Raw genomic sequence first — 21,806 nt, 5'->3', positions numbered from 1 at the left:
ATCGTGTCCATCTATGGCATCCCTTCACTAGTTCCTTAAACTAGCTGAGCTGTTTATAATCTCACAGGTGATTGCTATATACAGACAGGGAGAACGGAAAGAGACTAGGAAGTAATGACTTTGTTTTGATATCATGGCAAAAATGTTTCTAAGTATTTTTGATATATTTGATATTAATACTGAAACGTGTGACACGTTAACCATAGTGTAGCATTAGAAATAATATATAAAAGTGTCACTGGAGGCCGGGTGCGTTGGCTAATGCCTGTAATCCCAGCACTCTGGGAGGCCCAGGTGGGAGGATTGCTTGAGCTCAGGAGTTCGAGACCAGCCTGATCAAGAGCAAGACCCCGCCTCTACTAAAAATAGAAATTAGCCAAACAATTAAAAATAGAAAAAATTAGCCGGGCATGGTGGTGTATGCCTGTAGTCCTAGCTACCCGGGAGGCTGAGGCAGGAGGATCCCTTGAGCCCAGGAGTTTGAGGTTGCTGTGAGCTAAGCTGATGCCACGGCACTCTAGCCCAGGCAACAGTGAGACTCTGTCTCAAAAAAAAACCAAAAAACCAGTGGCTTCCCATCTCTTTCAGAACAAAATCTAAAAACTTTATCTTGCCATACAAGGAGTGTCAGTGAGGACTCTGGCAGGAAACAGATGGGTGGCACACTCAAGCTGAGGAATCTGAAGAGTGTTTATTAAAGGGACTCCACAAAGGTGTAAGTAGGGTTAAGGGAAACCCCAAGGTGCACTGCACTGTGGTTCCCTGAAGCTAGCACCACGGGGAGGCATCAGGCATTAGGCATCCCAGCCCTGGTTGGGTGGGGGGCTGGACCCGAAAGCTGGTGGGGGCCACCTGACAGAGCTGTGACTCTCAGTAGAGATTCTCCTCTTGCTCTGATTTCTTACAGTGCCTCCCACTGGCCAAATCTCACCAGAAGCCAGAGGTCCAGGGAGCTTGTTGATGTGGTCCATAAACATCAGCTTCCCAGGCAGCAGAGCCGGATGGAGAGTGAACCTAAAGGGACAAATGGAAAAGTGTCCAGTACAAAGGGCTTCTGTGCTCTGGCCTCTTCCAGCTCCCTCTCTGCTTTCATCCCTGATCACTTCTAGTCGCATTAGCCTTGTTATACACGCCTTGGTCGGGTCCTGCCTGGAAGGCCTTGTCCCTGATGTCCACAGGGCATGCTCCTTCAGTTAGCTCTCTGTTCAAATATAGCCTCACAGAGATGGCCTCCCAAACCACACTGCCTAAAAAAGCACCCTCTCACCAGCATCCCATCCCCCAATCCTGCTGTTTTTCTTCAGAGTAACTACACCACGTTATATTTTTGATTGTTATTGCCTTCCTCTTTTCAGATTATAAATAAACCCCATTAGAGCAGAGACCTTGTTTGCTCACTGCTATATCTTTAGTACTTAGAATAGTATCTGGCACACAGTAGGGAGGTACTCAATAAAGAATTGTTAAAGGAAGGTGCATAAGGGATGAAAAACATTTTTTTGTTTTTGTTTTCCAAATGGCATCCATCTCTTGAGTCATAAAAAAACATTTTTGAGATCTTCGAAAATGTCTTTTTTCAACTCTTACTGTTGACTGATAGGGTATTTGACTGGGAATAGATTTTAGGTTGAAAATAATTTGCCCTAAAAATTTTTAGCACTGCTTGTTGTTTCTAGCTTTAAAAACAAGCAAACTGCTGTTGCTGAGAAGTCATTCTGATTACCATTCCTTTGTAACCTGTTTTTTTGTTTCTTTGATTTTTCTTTTTTTGACTTGATGCTTTTAGGATCATGTCATTGTTGCTTAATGCTCTGAAATTTGCAATAATATCTTGCTTTTTTTTTTTTTTTCATTTGTTCTGCAAGGTACTCAGTAAATTATTTCAGTCTCAAAATTATTTTGCAGTTCTGGGAAATTTTCTTGAATTACTCTGTTAAAAATTTCTTCCCCACTATTTTGTATGCTCTCTTTCTGGAACTCCTTGATATCTGCACATTAGACTTTCTGGACTGACCTTCTAATTTTCTCATCTTTTACCACCAACTGTTCATCTCTTTTCCTACTTTCTAGGAAGTTTCAACTTTATCTTCCAATCTTGTTAAATTTTTCATTTTACCTTCGTATTTTTAATTTCCCAGAGGCAGTTTGTTGGTAAATGTTTAACAGCTGGCTCTCTGGGGAAAAATAACAACAACTCTGATTTGAAGTATTTATCTATTTCTCCAGAAAACTCTGACCATGGCTGATTTTGAGTTACTAATGGGATGTTTCAACATGGCATTGGGAAGAGATGCTAATTAGCAGACCATTACATAGTATTCCCTCTATACAGATATAATGGACATAAATGACTTCAAGACCACATAGAATAGTTAAATGGTATGAAATAATTAGGAAGTGATGAGTTTTGAGTATTTATTACACTTGTTTCAAATATAGTTTACTTACCTGTGAGTTTATGTAATTGAGTTTTCAATAGTGCCTGTGTTTAACTGGCTTGCAGAATTCCTGAAAATTTAACAGTTTGCTCTTATGAGCCCATACAAGCCAGCAACAGCACACCACTGCTCAGAGATTATCTGTGTTCCCTGGATATTCTTTTTTTTTTTTTTTTGAGACAGAGTCACTCTGTTGCCCAGGCTAGAGTGCCATGGCGTCAGCCTAGCTCATAGCAACCTCAGACTTCTGTGTTCAAGCAATCCTCCTGCCTCAGCCTCCCGAGTAGCTGAGACTACAGGCATGCGCCACCATGCTCGGCTAATTTTTTCTATATATATTTTTAGTTGTCCATATAATTTCTTTCTATTTTTAGTAGAGATGGGGTCTCGCTCTTGCTCAGGCTGGTCTCGAACAACTGAGCTCAAACGATCCACCTGCCTCGGCCTCCCAGAGTGCTAGGATAATAGGCGTGAGCCACCGCGCCAGGCCCCTGGATGTTCTTTTGTATAGAAACGTATTTTTTCATTGATTTAGTATCTAATCATCTCTGGATATGTTAATATTTTTCTGCCTCTACACTGTCTGTTTTCTCTGAGTTCCTTTTTGTTTATGTTACAGGTTTTCCTCAAATGTGGTAATCCTTGGAAGGATCTGAATTGGGATCCCTGCTATAATATACATTACAGGATTTGAATCGTATTGAGATGCACTTATTCTTTTTTAGCTACTAGGTGGCATGTATTGCTGGTGATGCTAATGTTACCATATACTTGTAGCTTTTCTTTTTTTCCCTGAGACAGGTTCTTGCTCTGTTGCCCATGCTGGAGTGCACTGGCCCAATCAGAGCTCACTGCAGCCTGGAACTCGGAGGCTCAAGCAGTCCTCCTGCCTTGGCCTCCTGAGTGGCTCAGACTACAGGTGTGCACCACCATGCCCAGCTAATTTTTCTTTTTTAATTTTTGTAGAGACAGAGTCTTGCTCTGTTGCCCAGGCTGGAGTGCAGTGGCCTGATCATAGCTCCCTGGAACCTTGAACTCCTGGGCTCAAGTGATCCTCCTGCCTCAGCCTCTGGAGTAGCTAGGACCATGGGTGCATGCCACCATCAACCTGGCTAATTTTTTAAAAAAATTTTTATAGAGACAAGGTCTTGCTATATTGCCCAGGATGGTCTCGAACTCCTGGCCTCAAGTGATCCTCCTGTCTTGGCCTCCTAAAGTGCTGGGATTACAGGCCTGGGATACCGTACCCAGCCTAAGTAACTTTTTTGTAGTATATTGTTATAATTGTCTTATTTTATTATTAGTTATTCTTGTTAATCTCTTACTGTACCTACCTTATAAATTAAACTTTACTGTAGATATGTATATGAAGGAAAAAACATAGTCTATCCAGGGTTCGGTACTGCCACACTTTCAAGTGTGCACTGGGGATCTTTATCCCTGAGGATAAAAGGGCCTACTGTATTATCTCGTTTAATCCTCACAGTCACTCTATGAGGGAGACAGCATTAGCATCTCTATTTTTCAGAGGAAACCAGGGCACAGAAAGGTAAACTAGGGAGGCAGTTGGATGGTCAAAAGCTTAGAAGAAGATGTGGGCTGGAGATAGAAAGTCATCATGGAGGAGCAGAAATGGAGGCCACAGTCACATGAAATCACTTAAGGATAGAAGAGTCCAGCTTCCTTCTCATCCTACCTCCATCCCACCTAGCCGGGCCCTCTCCGACCTGCTCCCCTAGACTTGCAGTGAATGGTGTGCCTGGGTCCATCTTGGGTGTGATAGACTGTATTTTTCAAAGATGGCCACAACTAAATCTGTCCCACTTGTCCTTCTTAGAACCTTATACCCTCCAATCAAGACATAGAGTCTAACTCCCCTCCCAATCAATCTGGCAGGCTTGTGGCTTGCTTGTAACTAGTAGAATTCTGCTGAAGTGACACTTGAGGAATTCCCAGACCAGGGCAGAAAAGGACTTGTTGCCCGGGACGCTCATGCATGGGGTCCTGAGCTGCCATGCAAGAAGGCCAACCCTGAGGCCGCCATGCTGTGAGGAAGCCCAGGACATGGGCCGGAGCTCTGACAACAGCCACAGCAGAGGTCCCAGACAACAGCCAGTACTAACCACCAGACTCATGAGTGAAGATACCTCTCCGTGACTCCTGCTTCAGCCCTGAGTCACCAGTCATTGAATCTTCCTCACTGAGATCCCAGACATTTTAGAGTAAAGCCATTCCTGTAGTGCCCTGTCTGAATTCTTGACCTACAGAATCCTTGAGCATCATCAAATGATTGTTTTACGCCACTAAGTTTTGGGCAATTTGTTTCATGGCAAAAGCACCTAGAACATTTTGCTGAGGAGGAGGAGGAAGAGGCTGTCTTTCCACAGCCTCATGGCTGCCGGAGGGACAGGACAGAAACTTTTGCCTGCTTCTCCCCATTTGCCACAACTCCTGGTTCCCATCTCGTCTCAACCTGCAATGGAATTACGTGGGGATGTATCTGTCTGCCCCACCAGACCGGACTGGGAGCCCCTGCAGGGGAAGATGGCAGACATTGTCTTGGTTGCCTCACACTCCAGTGCCCAGCACAGAGCCTGGCACATGAGAGAACCAGCAGTACTTGCTGGGTACATGCCCAGCAGTTGGTCTGATGTTTATTTCGCAGGTAGAACTGCTGTGAGTAGGGGTCTCAAACCTCTTCTAAGGACACTGGGGGAGCTGGAAGGAATCTCTTGCTGCCACAGAGACATATGATCGAGATGAAAGCAATTTTTCTGAAAGCATTCTTGTGAATATAACATTTTGATTGGAACAGTGATTTGATTGAAAATGAATATTCTCTAGTTGCTGATTTTTTTTTTCTATAGCCTTGGACATTTTCATGCTTCATCAAACAATATTCAACCCTTTAAGAGTTTTTAAGCATTTTTGTCCATTTTCAGAACTTTCCAGGAGCCTCCCAAATTATGTACCATTTGGTTTTAGCCTACTTTTACTGCTTTTCGATATTTGTAATGTTGAAAGTTGGAACTGCCTAAGAGTCTTATTAGTGGGCTGCTTAAATAAAGGTATGAAATGCAAACAACGATTCCATTTTTGTAAAAAAGTTTACACACAAACATACATCTAGAAAGATACACACCAGGCCGGGCGCGGTGGCTCACACCTGTAATCCTAGCACTCTGGGAGGCTGAGGCGGGTGGATTGCTCGAGGTCAGGAGTTCGAGACCAGCCTGAGCAAGAGTGAGACCCCCGTCTCTACTAAAAATAGAAAGAAATTATCTGGCCAACTAAAAATATATATAGAAAAAATTAGCTGGGCATGGTGGCGCATGCCTGTAGTCCCAGCTACTCTGGAAGCTGAGGCAGTAGGATCGCTTAAGCCCAGGAGTTTGAGGTTGCTGTGAGCTAGGCTGACGCCACGGCACTCACTCTAGCCCGGGCAACAAAGCGAGACTCTGTCTCAGAAAAAAAAAGAAAAGAAAGATATACACCAATGCTTCTCAACCAGGAGGGATTCACTGGGATTCTCCCAGGCAGCTTTTAAAAATATTGATTCCTGAGCTCTGGAAAGCAGAGACCTGTTAGGAATGGGAGCTGTAGAAACTAGGCATCTCTATTTTTAAAAGCTTCCCGTTAATCCCAATGTGCAGCGGGGATGTGGGGCCACCGACTTACAATCACAGAGGAGTACAGTCAGGCGGCACGTTAATGAAGCGTGCAAATTGTGTACGAGTAAGCTGAGACTCCGAGAATGGACTTGCTCAGGGTCACACAGTGAGAGGGTGGTGAAGACTAGAGTCCAGCCTTCCTCTCCATTCCTGCTCCAGGTGTGAGCAGAAATTGTCTCTAGGTGGGTTTATGGGAGTTGTTTGAACCTTTCTTTTGGATGTCTCTATTTTCTGACGTTTCTGTAAGAGTACAAATAGCTTTTGGCATAAGATAAAAACACAGAATAAAACTATTGCAGGTGTTTCACTTGGTGTCTCACCCCCTGCCCAGGGCAGTGGTACTACTTACCCTCCCATACAGCATTGCCTCCACAAAGACAGTGGCCTTTAGGGACATTCTGGCTCAGACTGAGGTCACACAAATCGTAGCTCTGAGCCCCAGGGTGCAGGGAAGCCAGTATGCTCTGGGTGCCCAGATCCCCTGGGCCTGGCCCACCCAAGGGGCAACAGAGCCAGGCCCTAGAGACAAGGTCTGCAGAGCACCGGCCCTTGAGCCACCAGGGAGTCCCACCAGAGGGCAGCAGGAACCTGGTCCAAAGCTCTATCAAGCCTCTCTCCTGTGAACATCAAGTAGGGAGGGAAGGTTTCAGGGAGAATTTAGGTCCAATTCCGAAGGAGTAGAGTAGGAGAAGGTACTTTAAGTTTCTGTGCAGGGATGGCCTGTATAAAGCTATGGAGGCAGGAGGTAATAAATCAAAATGTGCCAGGCGGGGATGGGAGAGCGCTAGAATGTAAACTCCTTGCAGGCAGGGACTGTGTTTTGTGTGCGCAGCTATACCGTTAGAACACAGCCTAGTGCACAATATTCACTATATCACTATTTATTGATTGAATGCATCAGTGGGAATACTGCTGGTGGAGAGGAAATGAGGAAGGTAAAGGGATGATAAATGTTTGGGTGGAGGACAAAAAAGAAAGAAAGGAATTTTTACCTATTGACTACCTACAATTTGTTAGTCAATGTGCTAATAATAAGCTCTTTAAATTCATTATCTCTTTTTTCTTATTTTAATATTATTTTTTCCTAATTGAAACAGTAGTACACACTTAAGGTGAAAAAATATTTAACAATTTTTTAAAAAGTATAGAAATAAGTCTCACTCTTACACAGGACCCTCCAGCCCTCTTCTCAGAGGCTAACAATGTCATTTGCATATTTTTCTAGGAATTTTATATGCACGTACCTTGGGAGTCACCTGCTCCCTTCTGCTTCTCTCTGAACCTCCAGACTCCGGGCAGATTCTCTTAGAGCAGCATTTCTTGGAGTGTGGTCTGGGAATAATTTCAAAAAATCACCTGGTGGGAATGTAACTTATTAAAAATGTAGAATCTCAGGCCTCACACAGACCTGCAAAATCAAGGGAAGGGAATCTGCATTTTAACAAACTGCCACAGGGAATTGTGATGCCAGTGAAAGTTTGAGAAGCACTGGCTTAACTCACACAATCACCCATGGGGAAAGGGTCCACCATATCCTCATGTGTGACCTTGACCCTGGGTGAGGCACTTCATTTCTTACCCCCATCCCACCCCCATTTGGAGCCTTCCCACCAATAAATAAAGTGCAGCTCTCTGTTTATTCAAGCCATGTGTTATAGACCTCAGTAATCACCAGGAGTTTCTTCACATTAAACTTGCATATTTCTCATTAGTTTATTACTAAAAATTTTAATATTTAATTTTTTCTTTACTTTTTCTACCTCCCACTTTTTATTTTGAAAATGTTCAAGCCTACAGAAAAGTTGCAAACACTGTAGTGAATCTCCATATACCTAGATTCACCAGTTGTTGACATTTTGCCACATTTGCTTTATATTTATATATTTTTTTCCAGAACCATTTAAGAGTCAATTGCAAGAAATTGTGACACTTCAGCTCTAAATACTTCCACATGTATCTCTTTAGAACAGGGACGTTCTCCTACAGACTCACAATATAATTCTCACACTCAGAAAATTTAACATTGATTAATATATAACCCATATTTGGATTTTCCCAATTGTTGCAATAATGCCTTTTTTACCCTTTCCTCCCTCCTGATTGAGGATCTAATCAATGATTGTGTATTACAGTAGTCTTGTCTCTTTAGTCTTCTTTAATCCAGAACAGTTTACCAACTTTCAAAATCTGGTCTTTTTTTAAATTGAGGTATAATTTGCATACAATAAAATGAATGGATATTAAGTGTTCAATGTGATGAGCTTTGACAACTGCAGACATCCGTGTTACCACCATCCAAAACAAGATATAGAACATTTCCATATGTCCAGAAACTCAATTAATTTCTACCCGATCCCATCCTTCACCCCATAGCCACTTTCCAACTTCTATCCCCAGAGACAAGTGTTGCCAGTTCTTGTATTTAATATAAATAGAATGTACTATTTGTATGTCTGTCCTCTTTTGTTCAACGTAATTGAACAAAATTGTATTTTAGGGTTTTCTTAAGCATAATGTTTTTGAGATTCATCAGTTATGTCTCTCAATAATTTGTTCCCTTTTATTATAAGCAGTATTCCACTGTAGAAAAATATATGTACTGAAATTTGTTTATCTATTATCTTGGATAGACATTTGAGTTATTTCTAATTTTTAGCTATTATACATATTTTTATATGTCTGTTCATGGTCATGTTTCTGTTCTTCTTGGGTAAATACCTAGTGGTGAATAAGTCATAGGCTAAATGTATATTTAACTTTATAAGAAACTATAAAACAGTTCTTCAAAGTAGTTATACCATTTTACACTCCTATTAACAATGTATGAATGTTCCAGTAACAATGTATGAATGTTTCAGTTGCTCCCCATCCTTGCCAACATTTGGTGTTGTTGATCTTCTTTATTTTGACTATTCTAGTGGGTATGAAATTGCATTTTATTGTGGTCTTAATTTATATTTCTCTGATGACTAATGATGTTGCTTATTGGCCATTTTTTGTGAAGTGTTTAAGTGTTTTGGGCATTTTTTATTGGGTTGTTCTTTTTTAAATTGTAGTTTTGTAGGAGTTCTTTATATGTTGTGGATATAAGTTTTTGTCAGGTATATGTACTGTAAATAATTTTCCCAGTCTGTGGCTTGCCTATGCATGTTCTTAACAATGTGTTTTGATAAACAGAAACTGTTAATTTTGATAAAGTCCAATTTAACCATTTTTTCTCATATGGTTAATATTTTTTGTGTTCTGTCCACAAAATCTTTGCCTACCCCAAGGCTGCACAAAGATATTTTCCTGTTTTCTAGTTGAAGCTTTATGGTTTTATGTTTAGGTCTATAATCTGGAATAGTCTTCCCACTTTTTTGCCTTTCATAACTTTGCCATTTCTGAAAAGTCCAGGGTAGATTTTTTGGTAGAATGTCCTTTAGTGTAGACTTGTCTGATTGTTCCGTCATGATTAGACATAGGTTAAACACTTTGTCTATGTGGTGTGTCCTCAGTGCATCATCTCATCAGGAGGCACCTGATACAAGTTTGTCCTATTACTGGGGTTGATATTTGATTAAGGGGTATCCCTTAGATTTCTTCATTGTAAAGGTCCCTTTTTCCCTTTGTAATTTGCATGGGATGGTACCTGGAGGCTGTGTGGAAAATCCTGTTCCACAACAGCCTTTTGCCTAGTGTTCCAGCATCCATTGATGATTCTTGCCAGAAGTAGTTACTGCAGGGTTCTTGTTAGGTAGTGATTTTTCTGATGCCATCATTCTGTCTACATTCATTAGTTGGCATTTTTCTGCAAAGAAGAGCTTTCCCTCTCCTCCCCTTTGAAAAAATATTATTATTATTGCTGTTGTTATTTTACTTCACTTTTAAAGCCTCAGTTTCCCTATCGCTAAAACAAAACCTACCTATAGGTAGTTGTGGCGAGATGATCAAGCTCGACAGACAAGAAGCGCTCAATAATTGTGACCTTCTTTCCTTCCTTCTTGGCTCTCTTCCCTAAACCCAGCCCCTGCCGCCTGCCACAAGCTACCTACCAAAGCCTTCCCAAGATGCTATGAGCTCCCACCCCATGACATGTGTGCTCAGGGTGGGGGCGCTCCATCATGATGGCTGCCACAGTGAAGCCTGGGTTCCTCCTGTGTGGCTTAAAGTAGACACGGAAAAGCAAGCACAAGGGCCTTGTTGCCACGAGGAGGGAAAGTGTGGATCTCTTGCTAACCTTTTCACTTGAGTTAATGTAAGTCCTGCCCTCTCTCTGGGTCTCTAATTCTCTCCATCTATAAATGTGGGCAATTTCTAAAAGAGCACTGACAGGCAAGTCAAAGGGAACCTTTGACCTGGGGGGAGTGCCTGGGATTGCAGGTCAGGAGTCATGGATTCTAGTCCTGTCTAGGTCACAAAGGTCCCTTCAGGTCCTCAGACAACTACTCTAGCCCTTCATTTTATAGAATAAAAAAGCAGAAGGCCAAAGGTCATCTCTAAGGACCTTTCCAGCTTTAAAACTCTATGCATCTCTGATCCCTCCCTTTTTACCCAGGTCAGAACCTGAGCTGCAGGACCACCTTCTGATCTCCCTGCCAGATGTGCTGTCTGCTGAGGCTGTGTGCACTGAGGGAGCTGGCTGGGAAGAGAGGGACCCAGGCTGCCCTTTTCCCTCTGTCTCATATACCAGAGAGGACCACAGTGGTCCTCTCTCCATTTTCTCCTCTTCATCCTCAAAGCTGAACAATAGAGTCCAGGGTCAAAACTTCTCCCTCTCAGGCTCATGAATGGATAGAAAATGCCCAACACGTAGTAGATCCTCAGTCAGGCTGAGTGTCCGTCTTTCCCGCACTGCAGTATTACATAACGACTGATAGTGGTACAACTAACGTTCTCTCCAGAGTGCTCGGACACGTGCGCTCTCATTTAATCCTTACGGTCACTCTTTGTGGCAAACATCATTACTCCCATCCTATGGATGTTCAGGGTAAGCACATATCTAGTAATTGATGGAATCAGGACTGAGAATTTATGTCTATGTGGCTTCTCTAACTATACTAGACTGTGGTCAAACAGAAAATATCAACCAAAATATTCTATAGCAAAGTTTGGTTTTAAGTAACTTGATAGAATGTCTGAATTGCTTCATGTTGGAGACCTGTTGCTAGGCAGCGGCATGTTTATGAGAAAAGGTGTTTGGGATTTTTTTTGCCTTACATGCTGTAAAGTATTTCCATATGCTCTGCAGTATATTGAAAAACAATGATCAGGACTCGTATATTGTGTTCTGAGGGTGGTTTGTGGATGCTCTGGGATGTGGACCTAGGAGTGTGTGTGAGTGCTCTGGAAAGAGAAGCAATGAAACTGGTATCTGCAGTTGCTGAAGCTGCATGACAAAGCACTTACTGCATCAACCCTGGGCTGAGCAGCAGTATTTTTGGGCTGTTCCAGTCTAAAACTTCTATATGATGTGTCAGACGTGTGGGTTTGTATTTCTCTATGAGTCTGGGAAGCTAAGTGTGACCGGTGATCTGGTAATGGGAGAAGTGACAATAGGGTGGCCTGTTAAGAAAAGTTTGGGGCTCTTTTCTCTTCCCTTCTGAAGAAATCAGTCCAAGAGCCATTAGGAGGGTCTGAGTAAGGCACGCATGTGTTGGACGCATGTGTTGGACGTGTGTGTTGGGGGGTGGGGGAGGGAGAGTACCAAAGAGGCAATGCAGGGTAAGGAGCGTGCCCCCAACAGGGGTGGCCCAGCTTGCAGTGTTGGAGCCCAACTAGGATAAAGACAGTGCCCAATAAAGAGAATGGGCCCATGCAGGTAAAGAGGGCATCCATGGGGTGGGTGTGATGACACAGAGCAGTTGAGGCAAGGACAGAGTGAGAAGGGGGTCAAGTTTCAGGGGAGGGAGAAGGAGCAGCAGTGGTGGTCAACGTTGAATGTCAGAACCTGAGTGAGGGGAGGAGGGCATCCATGTGGGGAGTGCACCCAATGGAAAACAGGCTACATATGTGGGGATTGATCGAATGAGTAAATATATTAAAGATCATGACAGCTAGGTCTCTCACTGTTGGAGAAGGAAGTTACTGTGTTATTATTGTATTAGAATTGCAGGTATTGGTGTGAACTTGTGGTTTTCAATATTTATCTTTATATATGCAGATACAGAAATAATTATAGATATAAATGTGTGTAGAGCTCTGTTCACTGAGGCCTGGGCACGAACACCCTAATCGCAATGAGCATACTTGGCACCCAGATCTTGGTTTTCTAAAAACCATTTTCCAATCAAAGAAACTGAGGCTCTTTGAAGAAATGGCTGGATTTACAGAAAAGTATAAGATGTGCCTGAAACATCTCATTGTGCCTGCAAGTAAGGAAGTATTAATACCTAAAGAATGATAGGGACACTATCAAAGGAACACAGGAGCCAGCTCAAAGGACTCACACTGGCCAAATCTGGGATAATTTGTGTTTCAAAATAAATAATGGTAATAACAGATTATATAACTCAATGAATAAGATAGGAAACCACGAGCATATACAGATATAAATAGAATATTTAATGAGACATGGGATAGTTACATAGTTTTAAAGTACTTCCTTGTAGAAACTTGTTTGGTAAAATATAAAGGGGAAATGAGTACCTTTATGATAAAGAGGCTTGACAGGAACCATCTTAATCAAATGATCAAAGTGAATGTCATCAGTAATGGGCTAAACTGAAACCATGTGGTGCCTGATAGGATGCAGTGAGAAGAATACAGCATCACTTATGTGATATTTCTGCCACAGATGCATAAACTAAATCTAACCATATGGAAACATCATACAAACCCAAAATGTGGGACATTTTACAAAATAACCAGCCTATAATCTTTAAAAGTGTCACTGTTTTAAAAGTCAAGGGAAGACATCAGGAATTCTTACAGATTGAAGGCTCTAGATATGACAACTAAATGTATCCCACGATCCTGAACTGAATCCTTTTGCTGGTAGGGGCATTATTGGGATAAGTGAGGAAACTTGAATAGGGTTTGAGGATTCTATTGTAGTAATATGGCAGTATTAGGTTCTGATTTTGACTTTTGATGGTTGTATGGTGATTATGTAGGAGAATGTCCCTGTTTGTAAAAAATATATCTTAAAGTGTTTGGGCGAGGGCATCATATGGGCAATTTATGTGTCAAATGGTTTACAAAAAAAAGTTCTTTGTACTATACTTGTGACTGTTCCACAGATTGTAAAATAAAAGTTAAAGACAGATTTAAAAAAAGAAAAAAGTATCAGAGAGAAAGAGAGTGCTTCTTGGCTGAACCAAAAGGGAAAGGGAGTGCAGAGCCTGAGCTGGCAGGGTTGTGAACAGGCTGGAAGGCTGGGAAGTGGGGGCTGAAGGGAGGAGGATGAGGAATTCTCAGCTGAATTTAAAAGACAGAAGGATAGCCTGAATTTGAGAGCTGCTGGTGCTACTTGTCTCTATACCCCAGGAAGAGGCTGTGTTTTATTGTGACGGTTAATTTTACGTGGCAACTTGAATAGGCCACAGGGTGCCCAGGTATTTTGTCAAACTTTATCCTGGGTATTCTGTGAAGGTGTTTGGGATGAGTTTAACATTTAAATCAATAGACTAAGTAGATTGCCCTCCCTCCTTGTGCGTGCATGTCTATGTGTATGGGTAGGGGGCTCATCCAATCAGTTGAAGGCCTGAATAGAACAAAAAGCTGACGCTCCCACCAATAAAAGGGAATTCCTCCTGCCTGACTGCCTTCAAGCTGGAATGGCAGTTTTTTTTCCAGCCTTCAGACTGGAACCGCAATATTGGCTCTCCTGGGTCTCCAGCTTGCCAACTTCAGATCTTATCAGCTTCCATAATCAGGTGAGCCAATTCCTTATAATAAATCTCAATCTCTCTCTTTCTCTCCATCTATCCTATTGGTTCTGTTTCTCTGGAGAACCCTGACCAATGTACTTATTTTCATGCTATCTTATCTTTCTTCCCTTATACTGTCTCCTACTATGGAACTGACACAAAGTAGACACTTAAGAGAAGGCTTTTAAATGAAAAAATAAAGGAAGTGGATAATTACATCAGAGGAGCAAAGAATAGCATGGCAAGGGTAAGGGATGAGGAGACCTTAGCTGACCTTGTGAGGCCCTTTCACTGCTCTGGGAACCGCTAGTGATATCTTCTATGGAGGCTGCCTGCTTCCTACCAGCGTTGCAGGTGGGAAAGGGGGAGACCTAGCATTTATTGAGCACCTGGGTGAGGACTGTGCTGGGTGTTCCACCTTCAGGCTCCTGCATCCCCTCCCACACACACCCCGCTTTTGCTCCAGAGCAGCTCTTGTCTTTTGGCATTTAGAACACACATTTCTGCCAAATACTGAGAACTTCTAAGGGTGGGGTCCATGGTGTCTGGACCATTGAAGGTCTAGAATTTTATAGTGTCTACTGCCAACAGATGTTCAATAGATAAGAGAGGGGTGTGTCTAAGGTCACACAGCCTAGTGAGGGGGTGTCACCCATGGTCAAACCCAGGTCTGTCTGACTCCAAATTCCATGCTCTTTCATCATGCCATGCTGTCTCCTTGATAGTGAAGGAGACCTGTTACAGGATGGTACCAAATTATTGGTTACCTGGAAGCTGAAAATTCTTGGACATGTGTTTGGTTGACTGAATCACATTTTGATTTATCTTTGACCATGAACTACCTTGCATTTAATTTAATGGCTTAGTGCCATGTACATCAGCAGAAGCATCTAGTGTAAAATAAAGTCCTTCACCAGGGCCAATCAAGGGAAGGAGCCTCTGTACAAAAAGCTCCTATTATCACAGTGGGTGGTGATTTGTCCTGAGATGATTAGGTTGGAAAGGGCCCTGGACAGGTGTTTGAGTCTAGGCTATATTACATAACTAGCCACATGGTCTCAGATCTTTGATATATCATTGTTAAAAAATGTTGTGTACGTCTAAGAGAGATACTCTCAAAAGAAACATCTGGTTATTTATAACTTTCTAACACATTTTTTAACTTTTTACTTTGAGATAATTATAGAGAGTCATAGGAATTTGCAAAGACAGTAGAGGAATCCCTATTTACCCTTCATCCAGTTTCCCCCGATGGTTACATCTTATATAACTATAGTACAATATCAAAACCAGGAAACTGATATTGGTACGATGTGTGTGTATACTTCTATTTCATTTTATCACGAGTCACAATTTGTGTAACCACAGTTGTAATGATGATACAGAACTATTCCATCACTACAAAGATCTCCCTCATGCTATTTCTTTGTAGCTACCTTCTCCCCCTCCCCACCAGCCCTAATGCCTGGCAACCACTAATCAGTTCTTTTTTTATTTTGAGAATGCTATAGGATCATGTAATTTGTGACCTTTATCAGATTGGTTGTTTTTTGAAAAAAACTCAGTATAATGCCTTGGGATCCATCCAAGCTGCTGCATTTATCAGTAGTTAGTTCCTTTTTATTACTGAGTATGTATCAGTAGTTATATATTTATCAGTAGTTAGTTCCTTTTTATTACTGAGTTGTATTGCATAGTATAGATGTGCCACAGTTGTTTCAGCTATTGTAGGACATTTTGATTCCAGTTTTTGCATATTACAAATAAAGCTGCTATGGATAGTCATGTACAAGTTTTTATGTGGACAAATGTTTCATTTCTCTGGGGTAAATGTCTAGGAGTGGGATTGCTGGGTCACATGGTAAGTAAATATTTAGTTTTTAAAGAAACTGCTGAATTGTTTTCCAGACTGGCTGTATCATTTTACATTCGCACTAGCTACATATGAGATATAAAGTGTCTCTGCATACTCACCAGCATTTTATATTGTCACTGTTTTTTTTATTTTACTTCTAACACAATTTTTAAAATCAGTGATAGGTATTGGGTTTTACTGATTACATCCTTTGGCATTTATTGAGATAACTTCATGATATCTCTTATTGGATCTACTGATGAATTATTTTATTTTATATTTAAATATACATATATGTTTTAAATGGTAAAAATATCAAACAGTATAAAAAGGAACACAAGGAAAAATAAATCTCCTACCATTCTTATCACAGAGTTTACCTCCCCAGAAGCAATCACTTTACCTATTTCTTGGCTTTTAATCTATGGGCTATAACTATATACTAATAGTAGCATATCACATATATGGTTCTGCATCTTGCCTTTTCACTTAATATCTTAGAGACCATTCCATACCAATGCATAGAAATCTTTCTCATTCTTTTTAACTGCATAATATTCCATTGAGGAGTATGCCAATTTAATCAACGGTTCTTTTTTGATAGACATTTAGGTTGTTTCCAGTTTTTTGTAATTATTGGTAACGTTGTAGTGAACACTATAGCACACTGGTATTTGTGCCCCCATAAGCACTAATGTAGGATACACTCCTAGTAGTGGAATTGCTTGGTTAAATGTAGAGTACATGCATTTAAGTTGTAACAGCTGTTGCCAAATTGCCTTCAAAGAGACTAAACCATTTTATAGTTCTACGGACAATGAACATCTTTCTCCACGACATGTATCTTTTCCAATATATCTAAAAAATAGTATTTCTCCTTAATTTTAATTTGCATTTCTCCTATGAGATGGCTGAGTGTATTTTCATTTGCTTACAAGGCACTAGTATTACTTTTCTATTAACTGTGAGTTCACATCCTTTGCCCATTTAATGTATTGTTTTAAATCAATGTTTAACAATAAAAACACTACTTTCCTATTTTCATTTGCTCAAGAACCTCCTCAGAGGCAGGCATCTCCCTCAGACAGGTGTCCAGGATCCTCAACAATCACACCATCCCTCTTATAACTCATAACTGTCTCCTGTCCCAGCACCACTATCTGTTCCCAAGGAAAGGCCCCTTTCTGGTCTCCTCGACATCTCACACCCTTCCACAATTCCGTGTTTGCTCTGCCATCCTTCCCCTCTGGGGTGCTCTCTTCCCAGTCACACCTGTCCCCTTCCTGGTCCAGCCTAACTCCACCTGTCTGGGAACCCTTCTAAATAAATAATGCCCACCCTGCACTTTCAGTCTCACTTTCGGGGGAGCCCATGTCCCTGGGAGATGGGGCCTGAGACTCACCCAGAGCCCAGCTTCCTGCTCTGTGTGTGTGTGTGTGTGTGTGTGTGTGTGTGGAGTTTGTTCTGTCCACTCATCCTGCATTTATTGAATGCATACATGAGTCAGGCTCTGTTCCAGGTATCGGAGATAAGGCAGTGTATGAGACAGACCAAGCCCCCTCCTCTCATCCGGCTGACGTTTTAGTGTGGGAGGTTGGAACTATTAATAATATATCACAAACAAAAACACACACACACATACAACGTCAATTAAATGCAAACAAGTAATGGAATAGAGAGCAAAGGGAGGAGAAGAAGGGTCTTCCTTGTACGGAGGAGCCAGGGAGGGCTCCCCTAGGAGCTGAGATGGGAGCAAAGACCCGAATATATGAGAAGGCGCCAGCCACGTAAAGAGCCTTCCAGAGCTCCCACAAGAGGCCCTGCCCGGCCAGCCTCTCTTTGTTGCCCTTCCAAAGACGGACGAGATGCTGTCCAGCCCTCCACACGCCTTAGACGCCTTCGATCCCTGCAACTTCAGGGATGCGTGTGGCCTGTATGAGGAGGACCTGCCCTCTCCTGCTTCATATACCCGGTTCGAACTTGGGAAAATGAAATAAATCATGCTCGGCCTGGCATTAATAGAGCACCTACTACGTGCCAGGGTGCAGTTCAGCACTTTACACCGTTGTTACTCCGTTTAATCTACGCAACAATCCCGTGTAGACTCTATTATTAACTTTACGGAGGAGACACGGAGGAGGGAATATGGCAGTCACCTGTTCAGTGTTGCCTGGTTCCTGAAGTAGTTCCTGGATAGGAAGTTCTGCGGTGGGGATGGGACGGGGTTCACCGCGGCAATCGGGGTGCGCGCCCTCTCCCGAGTTCGTCCGGTCTAACCGCGGGCCCGACGGCTGCCCAGGCCCCCCCCCGCCCGCGGTCCCCGGCCCCACCCGGGTCTCAGGGGCAAAGGGGCGAGCCCGGGCAGGCGGGCTGGGGGCGGGGAAGGCGCAGGGACAAAGGCCGCAGGCACCGCGCTCCGACCCGCGGGTGCCGCGAACTGCGGGCGCCGGGACCGGGCCGGGCGGTCGCACCCCGCGGAGCGCGCGCGGCGATGGAGCGCCCCTCCCGGCGCTGAGCGGGCCGACCCCTCCCGCCCGCGCCCGCCGCCCCCGCCCCGCCCCTCCCCCTCGCCCCGCGGCGGCTCCGCGCTCCGGGAACATGGCGGCGGCGGCGGTCGGGCGGGACACTTTACCTGAGCACTGGTCCTACGGAGTGTGCCGTGACGGCCGCGTCTTCTTCATCAAGTGCGGCGCGGGGGTGCGGGGATGCGGGGGGCTCGGGCGGGGGCGCGGGCCGGGCGGACTTCTCCCGGGCGGCGGCGGCGCTAACAGGTGCACCTCTCTCCCCGCAGTGACCAGCTCCGCCGCACGACCTGGCTGCACCCGCGCACCGGGGAGCCCGTCAACTCGGGCCACATGATCCGCTCAGGTGGGCTCCGGGCCGGCGGGGTGGGGGGCGCGCGCCGCGGCGGCCCAAGTTTGACTGGACTTTTCTCGCGTTTCCGCAGACCTGCCCCGCGGCTGGGAGGAGGGCTTCACTGAGGAGGGCGCCAGCTACTTCATCGAGTGAGTGAGTCGGGGGCCGCGCCGCGCTCGCACCTGTGCCGCGGGGGCCGGCCGCGTTCCCGCCGGGCGCCCCCTCCCCGGTCCCGGGCGAGTTGGCGCGCACAGCGCCGCGGCCGCACTCTGGGGTTTTGTGTGCCCGCGTCGTGTGGCGGGCTCCGAGAGGGAGGCGGGACGGGGGACCTGGCCGGGACCCGGGGTCCGGCCCTCTGCGGAGGCGGGGGCTGCAAACTCTGCGCCTCGGACCCAGCCATCGGGCGGGATTCCCGCGCCGGTGTGAGGCCGGACACGCCTCCCTGCTGGGGTCTCCGGCTGCGCGGAGCCGGGCGGGGTGGGTGCGGGGACCTGGTGGACTGGGCTGGGGAGAGTAGAACAAGGAGTTCTGTCCCGGGTCGGGGCCCTGCGGGGTTCGGGGTCGGGGGAGGAGGAGACGAAGGGAATCTCGCTCGGGGAGGCCTCCCTCTCGGGCCGCGTTCTCTGGGACGGTCGCGGGGAGTCGCAACCACACCCCCGCGCTCGGTGCTCTGCGCGGGCCTGCGGGGACGGTGGGGGTGGGGGACCCGGCCGACCAATGATCTTCCTCGAACACTCGGTGTTTCTTTGGCCGGTGCTGAACGGCGACAGGCACTCGCGCTTTCCTTAGTCAAGCTGTTGCTTCTCCGCAAAAGCCCTGGAGCGTTGCCTCACTGGCCAGGTTAGCCTGGGTCTGTAGGGTCTGCAGAAGTCAGAGCAGTAAGTTAAATAAAGCGCCGTTCAGACTCTAGCAGAGTATAGTTACTTTCCCACTCAAGGCAGGAGCCTGTGTGGCAACGTTTTTCACTCTGCCTGGTGAGCTGCGTGAGGTCAGAAACTGCCTTTCATCCTTTGCCCCAGTGCCTGGCATAGAGTAGGCGCTCAGTAAATGTTTGTTCGCTGAATGAATGAACTAGCCAAAGGTCTGGGCAGCGGTCTGACTAGTAGTACTGGGTGTACTTTGGGGGACTGTGAGTCAGAATTCATTTCTTCACCTTTTAGTCAGTAGTGGAGCAGCATATTTCAAGAAAACCTGGGAACCTCTTTCCTTGGTTTGGGCCCTTGCACAGCAGTTCAAAATACTGATGGGTGAGAATTATAGAAGTGAGGCGGAGGGCCTTAGCTGTGGTTCTGTTGTCCTGCCTCTTACATGTGTGTCAAGTTGGGGAGCAGGCTGGGACCGTCAGAACCTCTGTCAGGGGGGCTTTCTGGCTCATAACTGCATCAATGGCTATTGTTATTAATAAAGTTTTCCTGTGTGCCACACATTGTTCTAGGCATTGGGACTACACAGTGAACAAAGTTCTGGGTGGTCATGGAGCTTGCAGTCTAGTGGAGGAGGGAAGGGAGCAAAAAATAAGTAAATAAACAAGAATAATACCAGATCTTGGTTACTACCAAGCAGAAAATTAAAATAAGGTGAGTGACTGGGTGGCTTGGTTGAATTGGGAGATCAGGGATGGTGTTTCTGAATAGGGGACATTTAAGGTAACATTTGAATGAATGACAAGAAGGAGCCATCCTGAGGTGATAGGTGGCAAAGCATTTCAGGAAGAGGGAACAGCCAATGCCAGGGCTTAAGGCACAGAAGAGCTTCAAGTTCAAGGAGCAGGAATGCCAGTGTGGACCTGGCCTGGGTCCAACAGTTCTGGCACAAACGTGATCCCACAGAAAGGCCCAGCGCGCCTGGAGTGTGGTGAGCAAGGGAGAAAGTGGCATGAGAAAAATTCATAAGTAGGAGAGAGGTAAATGATGTAAAGTTTTATGACCCAGGGTGAAGAGTTTTTAAACTTCATTCTAAGCCCGGTGAGAAGTCATTGGAGGTTTTTGAGCAGGGGAGAGGCATGATTTGATTAGCATTTTCAGAAAGCTCACTCTACCTGCTATGAGGACAGTGGGTTGTAGGATGTAGGACAGCAGTCATAGTCCAGGCTGGAGGTAGGTGGCTTGCCTGAGGGTGGTACAATGGAGAGGGGGAGTAGTAGTCACATTCAGGTTGTGTTTGGAAAGTAAAGTCTACAGGCCTTCTTGATGCTTCAGATGCAGTCTGTGAGAGAAAAACAAGAGTCAAAGCTGATTCCTAGGGGCTGGAGCACTGGAGTGGATGGTGCTCCCATCATTGAGATGGGAAGGCTAGGGTCGGAGCAGGTTTGGGGTTGGAGAGAATCATGAGGTCTTGTTTTGCCATTTTACATTAGGGATGTGAATATGTCAGATAAATGTATGAATCTGAAGCTTGTGTGGAGAAAGGACTAAAGAGATCCATTGGGTATAACAGATGTTGTTCCAGGCCATGGGATTAGGTGAAATCCCCTAGGAAGAGAGTATGGACAGAAAAGAGATATCCTAAGCCTTGGGACAGCACGGTGTTTAAAAGGAAAACAGGTGAATCTGACAGGAGACTGAGAAGGCTTGAGAAGGCCCAGAGAATGTGTGGTCACAGAAGCCTAAAGGTGGAGTCAGGATAGGCCAGTCTTCAAGGTAGTTTTGTTGTGAAGTGGGGTTGAGACATTTGCTGGTAGCTGGAGAAGATGTGGGTTTCTTTTCTTTTTTCTTCTCTTCTCAAGTGGGAGATTGGACAGCATGTTTTGTTTTGATGGGAATGATCCAGTAGAGAGGGAGAAATAGATGATGCAGGAAAGAGATGGGACAGTTGCTGGAGCAGCATTTCTGAGAAGGTGAGAGGGATGGGATCCAGGGCGTGCCTCTCACTGGTCTCCCAGAGGAGCAGGTCCCATCATCCATTTGACAGGAGGAAGAGCTGCGAGTGCCCTGATGTACTAGGCACAGCTGTGAGCTGGGTTCTTGAGGGGGCAGGTAGAACTCTAAAGGCCAGAGTCCAGCCTTCTGCCCTTTTGCTGACTCTTCCATGGTAACTGTCTGTGAGGTCCCTAGGCATGGTCCTACTTTGATCCCTGGCTCCCCATCCTCCAGTGGCCCTTAGTCTCCTGTGCTGATTAGCAGTGGTGCATGTCTCT

General features: G+C 44.9%; 1 protein-coding gene and 1 long non-coding RNA gene across 8 annotated transcripts in view; one reads left to right on the top strand and one right to left on the bottom strand.

Moving 5' to 3' along the window:
• Positions 1–672: 672 nt before the first annotated feature.
• LOC123642484 lies at positions 673–18,283 on the bottom strand. Of its 3 annotated transcripts, none has more exons than XR_006736466.1 (3): positions 17,971–18,283; positions 7,354–7,517; positions 673–1,014 (listed from the first exon to the last, which is right to left on the bottom strand). It is a non-coding gene; the product is annotated as an uncharacterized LOC123642484 (long non-coding RNA). The 3 variants fall into 3 exon arrangements; XR_006736467.1 differs by having other exon boundaries at positions 7,354–7,465; XR_006736468.1 differs by having other exon boundaries at positions 7,354–7,441; positions 17,971–18,282.
• A 92-nt stretch (positions 18,284–18,375) lies between these two features.
• Positions 18,376–21,806, top strand: part of PLEKHA7 (pleckstrin homology domain containing A7) — a 214,873-nt gene continuing 211,442 nt past the window's right edge. For all 5 annotated transcript variants that reach the window (XM_045557599.1, XM_045557598.1, XM_045557597.1 and 2 more), the window contains exons 1-3: positions 18,376–18,498; positions 18,606–18,682; positions 18,762–18,819. In XM_045557599.1, coding sequence (XP_045413555.1) covers positions 18,413–18,498; positions 18,606–18,682; positions 18,762–18,819 — 221 coding nt within the window. In that variant the 5' untranslated portion in view covers positions 18,376–18,412. The remainder of the gene's footprint in view (positions 18,499–18,605; positions 18,683–18,761; positions 18,820–21,806) is intronic.

This window comes from Lemur catta, chromosome 7 (assembly GCF_020740605.2).
Source record: "Lemur catta isolate mLemCat1 chromosome 7, mLemCat1.pri, whole genome shotgun sequence".
NCBI lineage: Eukaryota > Metazoa > Chordata > Mammalia > Primates > Lemuridae > Lemur > Lemur catta.
The sequence above is the reverse complement of the archived record's forward strand: the minus strand, read 5'-3'. Positions and strand labels throughout refer to the sequence as shown.